The sequence below is a fragment of the Halichoeres trimaculatus genome, unplaced genomic scaffold (genome assembly GCF_033239565.1).
Source record: "Halichoeres trimaculatus isolate MK-OKI-2021-1 unplaced genomic scaffold, fHalTri1.1 fHalTri1_scaffold_17, whole genome shotgun sequence".
Lineage (NCBI taxonomy): Eukaryota > Metazoa > Chordata > Actinopteri > Labriformes > Labridae > Halichoeres > Halichoeres trimaculatus.
In genome coordinates, this window is record NW_027437195.1 from 3,750,839 (window position 1) to 3,760,862 (window position 10,024).

General features: G+C 43.0%; 2 protein-coding genes across 2 annotated transcripts; one reads left to right on the forward strand and one right to left on the reverse strand.

The window, feature by feature from the left end:
- Positions 1–3,193: 3,193 nt before the first annotated feature.
- LOC141806737 (uncharacterized) lies at positions 3,194–4,316 on the forward strand. Its single transcript, XM_074692400.1, has 2 exons — positions 3,194–3,809; positions 3,886–4,316. The coding sequence occupies exons 1-2, from the start codon at positions 3,194–3,196 to the stop codon at positions 4,314–4,316; spliced, it is 1,047 nt and encodes a 348-aa protein (XP_074548501.1).
- Positions 4,317–5,159: 843 nt separating this feature from the next.
- Positions 5,160–9,110, reverse strand: LOC141806935 (uncharacterized). Its single transcript, XM_074692660.1, has 5 exons — positions 8,826–9,110; positions 7,230–7,323; positions 6,911–6,998; positions 6,483–6,774; positions 5,160–6,274 (listed from the first exon to the last, which is right to left on the reverse strand). Exons 1-5 carry the CDS (start codon positions 8,848–8,850, stop codon positions 6,090–6,092), a joined length of 684 nt encoding a protein of 227 aa, XP_074548761.1. The 5' UTR covers positions 8,851–9,110; the 3' UTR covers positions 5,160–6,089.
- Between the last annotated feature and the right edge of the window lie 914 nt (positions 9,111–10,024).

The following is a 10,024-nucleotide window of genomic DNA, read 5'->3' on the forward strand; positions in this document are numbered from 1 at the left end:
TGTAAAATGTTCAGAGTGACTGATGAAAGGGTCTGCAAGGTTTAAAAGTATCAGTGTCTGTGTCTGCCTCAACCCCCTCCTCTGCCTATATGTTGATGTTTTGGTTGTTTTGGAACATTCCTGGGCAGAAGGTAAGCCTGGTTATCGCAGCCAATCACAGCGTGCCCAGTGGACAAGTGATGCGTTTTGATGGTCGCTAGTGGAAGCTAATCAGAGCAGCTACGATAGTGGACATAGCATGAAGAAAGAAAAACACAGCCAAAGTGAATTGAAACACCAAGCAGATAAAGCTGTCTCCCTAACAAGGGTGAAGCTTGACTTGACTTTCACTTGCTTTTGGGTACTTGAAGAGCAGCATGGGACAAGGAGCTACACAAGATGGTATGTGTCAAATACCTGTGATTAGCTTGTGCTAACATGCCAAGTCAGGTGAACGGAGTCCCTGGAGTCCCTCCCACATAGAAAAGTAATGCTGGTTGCTGGTATGTGTGTTCACATAGCTTCAGTCAGAGGCTGTGGGTGTGTGCTGCTGCTGGCACTGAGCCAAGGAGGAGGAGCCCAGTTTGAATGCTGTTTTTACTAACAAGTAACAAAAACTCCTGCAGGCCCTGCCTTTTAACTGAGACAGACCTGTTGCTACGGGTTCAAAAAGATCTTTTCTCTTACAGGCCATGTGAGGGCTTTATAATGACTGTGAAATAATCTACTTTTATATATTTCCCTGTCCTTAATCTGAGATTCAAAGCAAGATTATTAGCACCATATTTGGTTATTTTTAAATGCTAATGTAACACTTAACTAAGCATGTGCATACAACAACAATATTTAAGATATCCCCACAATTACAAGATTATATTAACTATGAATATGTTTGTATGTGAGTGTATGTGTATGTATATATAGATTTATGATGTTTTAAGATATTCAGCTAGATGTCAAGCAAGGCTCGTCTCTCTGGAGCTCGGTGGGTAAACCGACAAACACAAACCAGAGTTAAATCATTTTACCAGTTATCTTAAGAAAGGGTTTCAACAAAAAAAAAATCACTTAGTTGGTATAATTAACCAGTAAAATGTTTCTACCACAAATATTATCTTTTAAGAAACAATAATACCCCTCTTCAATGTTTATCAGAAGACAAATAAAATAGAATGGGATCTTCAGCAGCCCTTAAAAATCATAAAAATACTCTATTTAGTGAGTGGGACAAAACCAAAACCAAGCGCCTCTTAAGCAGCTCACTGCCAGTTTATCACTCTAAATCTTGAATTATAAAGTAGAGGGTAAAAAAAGGGGTGTTCATTCATAAGAACCCTACCACGCCAGTGGGAAAAATGGCTGGGGGGACTTAATTCAAGACAAAGGGTTCATCCAGATTCCTTCAGGTAGCTCACCATCCATTAGTCGTCATCATTCTTTCTCGTCTTCTGACGCCAAGCCTGCCCTGGTTGAGCACATGCGTAAAGGTACACAGAGCATATCAGTCTGTTTCTTGTGTCCATAAAGGTGTCAGTCTGCACACCGTGTCCTCAAAGTGCTTTCATTCGTCCTGCGATGCTCAACATGCAGCTGTAACTCTGGTTGGTTCTGAGATAAGTGAAAGTGAACATCAGTGAGGCGAAGGTTGAAAGGCTAAACTACGGTAGCACTCTTCAGTTCAGTCCACTCACCAGGTCCGCAGCCAAGATGAGTATTGTTCTTCCTTTTTCAGTCTATGTTTGGTCAGCAGAAGAAGTATTCAATCTGTGTTCGATCAGTGGAAGAAGCATTCTCACTAGTAGTGCTCAGTCTGTTCCTTTTGAAACCACTTCTCAACTCACACAGGTGTTAATCATTAGTGCAAATTGGAGACAATCAGAGAGCCGGTGTGCAAAGCCACACTAACTCTAATACACTAAATGCATCTCCTTTCTATCTCCACTCCATCACAGCATCAGATCAGATGGGTTTCCATTCAAGTTATTTTGTTGACACACTGGTTTTGCTCCATTGTGGTCCGGCTGCATGTCTATCATGATCAAGCAGGACAGAAAGTACTGCATGGAAACTTACTAAAAACACCCAGTGACTTTCAAAATAAAACAAACTGTGTCAAAACCAGTTCGTATTTATCTTGACTACAACAACAAACGGACATAATGAGTGGAGCCAGACCAGGGGTGCTTCTCAAAGCTCCAAAGTTCCATCCACGCCTCCTCCACTCGCCTCCTCCACTTGCGTCTTAGTCCCGCCCACCAGAGATGCATGCCAGAGACGCGAGGAAACGAAAGAGAGGAGAGAGGAGACGAGGAGGTTCATTTTATGAGCATTGAGATGTCCTCTCCTCCGAAGCGTCACATGACGTCAGTCTTGTAGTGATGGCGGCGTCACAGCTGGATAAACCGGTCTGAGCGCACGGGACAAACTAAACTAAGTTAAGGAAAATAATGTAAACGACAGGGCGCTCGACCACGGGAAATTCATATTCACTTTTAGATCAGTTTAACATGACTGTGTTCATGAATAAAAAAGAAAAATGTCACGTTTTACCAGGCCTGGAGTGATAGTTTTTAATTCTTATGTTGGGGCCACTTTGTGTTCATAAATAATGCGTTTATTCTGCTATAAGCACTCAACCCCCCCCCCCCCCCCCCCCCCCCCCCCCCCCCAAAAAAAAATAATATTGAAATTTGTGGTAACAATGTGATCCTGTCAGTGGTCTCACACCAGCTGAAAAGAACCATGTCAAATCATGCCAGCTGATTCTTGTTTGGTCATTAACTTAATTGTGAATGCCTGTCACCAGGCCCCTATATAAGTTGGAGGTAATGCTGTACCCAAATACTTGCAAAATAAAAATAACCATTCACACATGGAGTTTGTTGCAGCTGCCGCTGTCCTCAGAGGGCATTTACAACGTCGCAGGCGCAGACTGCAGCGCCTGCGACATGCATTTCTGTGGTTTCATGAGGTATGTAGCAAACAAAATCAATTTAAACTGCGACAGCAATGTCATCTGTAGCCTATGAAAGAGCCAAACATAAGTCCATACTGCATAACATCAGACACTAAATACAAAGTGTGTAAGAATCTATACATCTTGGCTCGGAACACACAGTTCAGTTATTGTTTGATGGATCCTACAGGTACTCAAATTTACTGGGAAACTGTTCAGTCAAGTGTGGAAAGTAACCCAGTCTTCTTTGTCTTGTAGATGGACCACGAGCCAGTATACGGTCAGATGAACCTGCATGTGCCAGTCCTTGCTGCGTTTTTTGATGGACAGGACCTCATGGCCAGCTACAGACTGAGCAGACAGTCTATGGAGGCACTCATGAGGATCCTGCCATCAAAGACTGCACAAGGCTGGTCACATGAAGTGCAGGTTCTGATGACCGTGTACTGGCTGGCACACGGCTTATCATACAGTGTGGTGTCCCAGACCTTCCATGTCCCCATGTCTACAGTGTGCAGACTGGTGCACGGTGGAGTGGAGAAAATCGCAGCCCTGCGTCAGGAGGTCATCAGGTTGCCCACTGCTGGAGACCTGGAGGAAGTTGGCCAAACATTTTCCCAGCTGGCCAACTCTCCAGTGTTCTCCAGATGTGTGGGCTCCATTGATGGCTGCCATGTCCGCATCAAAACCCCCCCAGGACCCGGAGGCCAGGATTACATCAACAGAAAGCTCTTCCCGTCCATACAATTGCAAGCTGTATGTGACGGGAAGGGCTTTTTCATCAACACCTTTGTTGGGTATCCTGGCTCCGTCCATGACACCAGAGTCTTGAAGAACAGCAGGATCTACAGAGAGGCTCTGTACCCCCCTCCAGGTAAGATAAGCAGCCTACTATAATATTCCTAGATATGTCACATTTCAATTGATTTCTATTATCCTTTTCTCTGTAGGTTACTTTATTGTGGGTGATGGTGGCTACCCCTGCACCCAAACACCTGTGGCCATCATCACTCCATATAAGGAACCATTGGAGGGCAGGGTGCAGATGCGTTTCAACCAGCACCATGCCAAGGCCCGCTGTATTATAGAGCGGGCCTTTGGTATGTTAAAAGCACGCTGGAGATCGCTGTTCTTCAAGGCTCTGGAGGTCAAGCACACCTTTGTCCCCTCAGTCATCACCGCCTGTGCAGTGCTACACAACATCTGCCTCACAGCGGGGGACATCCTCGAGCCTGTGGAGGATGTGGGGGACATTGGTGTGCATCCACCTCGTCCAGTGAGGGGGGAACAAAGCGGACATGGCCAGCGAGACCGCCTGGCAGGGCTGCTCTCCGCTCCACTTGTGCACCCAGTCGAGTTAAATGACCATGACTATCTGTAGACTTGGGGGCATGGAGGCAGGGACACAGGCCACCACTCTGTATGATAAGCCGTGTGCCATTATTTCTTTTGGTTTTTTCTTTTAGTTTGAGTTATGTCTGAAGTCCTACTTAAGGTTCAGTTGTGGCTCACTGAAGACTCTTCAACTGTTACTTCTTAAGAAGTGAGAATCGCTTTTCTGATGTGCGTAAATGCATTGATTGAATGTGATCTGTATGTTTACACTGTAAAGGGGCTGACTGAACTCATATCATAGATTAAATTGCAGCTACACACTCCGATGCACCAGGATGATGGGACAAATTCAATCACCCAGATCGTGAATAGCATATCTTCATTTGGGCGCTAAACTGTCTAGAAACTGTACATAATGTCTTGCATTACAGTAAAGTTGTTGGAACGACCTCCCGTATGTTTGTGTGTTGTATTTAACTTTAGGGTATACTGCAGCCTGTTCCTGTGTCAATGGGGGACACAGACAGACAACACTTTTTTCTTGGCAAGCCTAATTCCAAAGCCTCAGCCAAAGCAGTATTGTCTTTTGCTTGTTCATGTGAAGAGGTTTCACATCACTTTGATAAATTGTAAATGTGTACAACCTGACATGTAAAAGAAGAAAAATATCTATCCTAAGATAGGTCAGAGCCTTTGTAACATGTAAATATTTGGCCTACATTGCATTTCCATGTGTTTTTCTCTTTTCTAATGTTTTCCAAGTGTCATTTCAATAAAAACAATCATGACATTTCAAAGACTTTTTTTGTGATCAAATATTTATTGTGTTTGTCGTATAGAACAACACAGAACAATTAATTACGCACTAAAACTAACAAACAAGGTCCAGGACATTAAAGGCAAGAATTTGCATCTGTACATGACAAAATGATATAACATACAATCATACAACAGAACACATGAATACCACAAACCCACGCATGCATGCCTCATACCAAAAGGGCTTTAAAATCAGTCACAGTTCATTTCAACAGCTCTATAGTTTCTTCCTTTGCATTATGCATCCACGCTGTGGATAATTCGAAGTAGGCCACATCGATAAAAGTTAGTACCCACTGACGGTGAGACAACAAGTGTGGAGGTTTCCATCTTATGGCGACCATCTTCTTAGTATCAGTCAAGCCAGCCAAAAAGATTCTTTTTTTGCATTTTATGACATTTCAGCTGAGACACATCACCGAGGATCAAAAGCAAAGGTGAAAGGGGGATATCACAAGACAACTAATTGGACATACTGTTCCTCACCACCTCCCAGAAATATGCCACTCCTGGACATTCCCACACCATGTGAAAATAGGTACCTATTGAGCCCGTATGACAGAGAGAACAGTTTGGGTCAGCCTTCAGCTTCATATTGTAAAGTTTATGGGTCGTCACTTGTCCTGTGAATAAAGTTCAGATGAATCTGTCTGTGTTAGGGGTTCTTAGACGAGTGTAATACAGAGTCCTACACTACTTCCAAGTTAAAATCATGTGGAATATGGACATCCGTTTGCAAACAAGAATCCAAATGTAAAGGAACATAAATAATTTCTGGAACATACAAGTTAGAAATTACATTTTTACTTTTTAAAAGATTGTAATAAATAAAAAAAGGCTTCTAAAACGCCTTCATTTGTTGTAAATAAAAATGGCTTCCAAAATGCCTTCATTTGTTGTAAATAAAAATGGCTTCCAAAATGCCTTCATTTGTTGTAAATAAAAATGGCTTCCAAAACGCCTTCATTTGTTGTAAATAAAAATGGCTTCCAAAACGTCTTCATTTGTTTTTAGACAGTTCTTTTAAAAGACAAATCAACCTCTCATTCTGCTCATATGTTGCCTTGAACCTTTCCTCCTCTCGAGCTGCCTCTTCTTTGAGGAAGTTAAGAAGGGCCCCCCGGTTGGGCCTTGTCCTCTTCCTTGGAGGGGGACGAGGACAGGTGGAGGTGGATGGCCCATCATCTGTGAATGATAACAAACCTATTTAGCAAACACTTATTTAAACAGTATTCCAAACCACTTTACCAAGTAAAGATGTGGGAAAAAGGTAAAGACAAATGTGAGGAGTACAAGAATAAAAACCCTTAAATGAATAGCAGACAATGAAACCACCACCAGATGGAGGAAAGACAAACATCAGAGACTTTTATACAACAAAATATTATATTACAGGATCCACAGCTTGTGCCGGGCTGAGCTTCTGTTTCTTCCTCCTCCTCCTCTTCCTCCTCCTCCAAGGTCCGGCGACAGGCTGCAGATCCCACGGTTGATGATGGGCCAGCCATGAAGGCCCCAGCAGCATCTGTATGAGGGTTTTCCCCCACACATGAGTCCATCAGCACTGGCGGCTCAATACATGGCCGTGCCCCGATGGCCTCATGCATGAGGGAAAACCATGGCCAAGTTGCTGCTGTGGCCTCCCCCCCATCTGTGCCCGTCCCTGTCGGTGGGTTCCGTAGCTCCTAAAACAAAAAGAGAGTGTTCTTCAGTGGAATGAGAACAGCAGAAAAGTACTCTAATATGTCATGTGGAGACACACAAATCTTCATCAATATCTCCAATAACATGAACTGTATCCAGGTCGGTTCTACTACTTACTTTATATTTTCTTTTTAGGTTGTCCCACTTTTTGGACACCTGGCCCTGTGTCACCTGCCCCTGCAAGTTAAGGAGGCGGATGATTTCCCTGCAGGCAATAAACATGATCAGTCTATTCCATCACTTGCACTGTCCTCCAATTTATTGGAATGTCAGAATTTATTTAATGTCAGTCAAATGGGACTTATTCAATATGCCAATATACTCACAGCTTTAACAGTAACATTTTCTGTACATATAAAATACAATAGAAATCTGTTTCCCAAATTTCTTTATTGGTTAGCATGTTTACATGATCCAGCATGAACTGAAAACTCACGTCCACGCCTTCTTGGCCGTATGCCTCTTCCCCGTAAAGAGGCCGTCGTGCTGGATTCGGAGTTCTATAAGTTTTTTGGTGACTTCTTCACTCCCTAAAAGGAAGAACAATGCATTGTTTTTGCAGAGGTCATCATAGTAGGGATAACATAGGCCATGAATTCATCAAAATCATTATTTTTACTCTGTGTGATTGTGTTTGTATGCTAAATGCCCGTCATTTTGGTGTTTTGATTGGATCAGGAGCTACAAATGTCATAAAAAATGATTTTCATTAATGTGCATTATAATGTGCCTGACCCTCAGGGTCTACTGAGGGTCGATATGTGTCAATGAGCATCTCTGTCACCTGCTGACTTTTTTAAATTTGTAATTGTCCATGTTTGCTGTTTGTAAATGTATGTATGGTTTGAGTAGACTGCAAAAAGTGAATTGCATGATAAATAAAGTTGTCTAATGTAATCTCATCTGTGTTTTCCTGAACAGACTGTCTACTGTAGCAACCTCACAGTTACAAACACAAACAACACAGAAAAATCAGGACAGACAACAGATGGAAAACCTGGAAGAACTGCCCCATGGTAGTGTTCGCTATTTTCTGTGATGTCATATGTTCGGCGCAGAATTCTTTTAAATGATGAGCCAAATATTTCTTTACACAGTGAAGAAAATAAAAAAGACATAAAAAAACCCCACTGAAATTCAGTTAAGCCTGGCTCACACTACAGGATTTTAAACATCTTATGAGATTCTGAAATCGGGCTGTATCTCACATATAATCTTCACAGATCATCTTCTCTTAAATCTTAAGCACGCACTAACTACTAGATTTGAAAATACTGACCAGCACATACAGGATTTCACCAAGATTATTTGACCAGAGAGAGTGATGGACCACATGTGCTCAGTTGTTTGATCTGAGGTTTTTAGCGCACTGGTGGGACAGGAGGAGAGAGAAGCGGAGCTGTCTGCAGCGGTGCCTCTCACCCATTACGCTCACGCAGAGGGACAGAGGTGAAACTGTTGCTGTATCAGCCAATAATGACATGATCTCACACCCATCACTGATAAAACAACAGTTTGCTGCTGTATGAAAATGGTGTGATTATGTGTTATTTTTAAAGGCATTTGTCTCGAGTGGGCCAGTGGAGCGCGCAGTCAGCTGACCCGGAGCCTTCAGTTTCACTTTCAGCCTGTTTGTTGTCTGTTGTCCGGTCTCTGAGGCTCTTTCTAATTGTCTGTTGTCATCCTCAGTGAGAATGAATGTTGTAATCATCCAGATAAATATCAAACATGTTTGAAAATTATCGGGGCGGCTCCGACGAGTCTGTGAGACGATTGTGGGGCTAAAGATTCATCTGTCAACCGCTCACACTAGAAGATAATCTTGGCTGAACGTCGGGCCCGATTTTAGTCCCCGACCAGATTTCTTCCCCGATTGTCGGGAGGACCGAATCTGGGTTAAATCAGGGCGACAATCCTGTAGTGTGAGCCAGGCTTAACTGCTCAGAGTCTAAGGGAACATATGACACGTCGACTGCTTTGTGTCGAATGTGGATACACTCACTAAAATACTTCCCAAGAAGTTGCTACTTACACTTAAACAGCTTGTCCTGCTCCATGGTGCTCACGTTTCACACATGTGGACAGCTGACGATTTATAGCCGGCTCTGATACGTCACAAGGGGGCGTGTCTGTCAGTGAAAAGACTTCCGCGAAGCCTGCACTTGTGTTTCCTCGATTATACCTCCTCCAGCCCAGTCTCCTCTCTCCTCTCTCCTCTCTCCTCCGAGCGCATTTGGCGCTTTGGAATGTCCTCCAACATGGCTGCTCACAAAGTACTTCCGGTGTCGCGGAGGAGAGAGGACAGAGGAGACTGCATTTTGGCACATTGGGAAGCACCCCAGGAGTCAACAGGTTGAAGGTTTTACAGCCCAACATGAATGAAGAGAGACTTATCAATGAGGAAGCACAGGAACTCCTCGGACTCGTCACTCCAGCTGTCTGTCAGTCATACTTGCTGGAGCTGGACTGCAGATGCATCAAGTGTATTTGAGGCATCAATATCCTGAGAACATGGAACCACTGATGACATACAGACCAATTAGTCCCTGTGATAACACTACTCTTGCTTGAAAATGTTAGCAGTGAGAAGAAACGTCTGTCCATTTCTCTGCTCAAAACAATTTTTTGGGATTTATTCTGTAGTAATGGCAGATGTGTCAGAAATTTCTTACAGTGTTTTGTTTCTTTTTATTTTTCTCTGTAACTTGCCTTTGTATGTGTCAAGCATAGTCAAAGACCTGCATTTGGCCTTAGAGTTATCTGTATACAGGGACAGTGAGGCTCCAGACTGAACTGGATCAGATACACCCCTTGCATCCATGAACGGTTGATGGATTGTGTTATTGCAGTAGCGACAAACCTGGCTAGTCAGAAAGACATGGCAACTTCAGAAATGAAAAATACTAACCACAAAGAGTGGTGTGTTTGAAGTGACACTGAATTACACTAAACAACCAAGTGTGCTGTGTGTCACTTCTTCTCAATGGAGCTTTATTTCAGCTTAAGCTGTCTGAGTCTCCTCAGTTTTCTTCTTCAAGTGGTCAAGCTTCCAGAAATTTCCTCAACAAAGGACACTTGAGCTTGACTACTGACAAGAAAAAGAAAATTACAGAAGAGCAGAAAAAAGACACCCCACATTTCTGTTACTTTTTTTTCTGCACTGCAAAAACTCAAATTACCAAATATAATTGCTGTTAGTCAAATTATCTCACACATTTAAAATATCCGCAT

Coding starts and splice junctions, on each gene's coding strand:
- LOC141806737 (XM_074692400.1), top strand. CDS start 3,194: ATGGACCACGAGCCAGTATACGGTCAGATGAACCTGCATGTGCCAGTC. Junction 3,810..3,885: donor GGCTCTGTACCCCCCTCCAG/GTAAGATAAGCA, acceptor TTTTCTCTGTAG/GTTACTTTATTGTGGGTGAT.
- LOC141806935 (XM_074692660.1), bottom strand. CDS start 8,850: ATGGAGCAGGACAAGCTGTTTAAGT. Junction 6,999..7,229: donor ACGGCCAAGAAGGCGTGGAC/GTGAGTTTTCAG, acceptor TATTGCCTGCAG/GGAAATCATCCGCCTCCTTA. Junction 6,775..6,910: donor ACCTAAAAAGAAAATATAAA/GTAAGTAGTAGA, acceptor TTTTTGTTTTAG/GAGCTACGGAACCCACCGAC.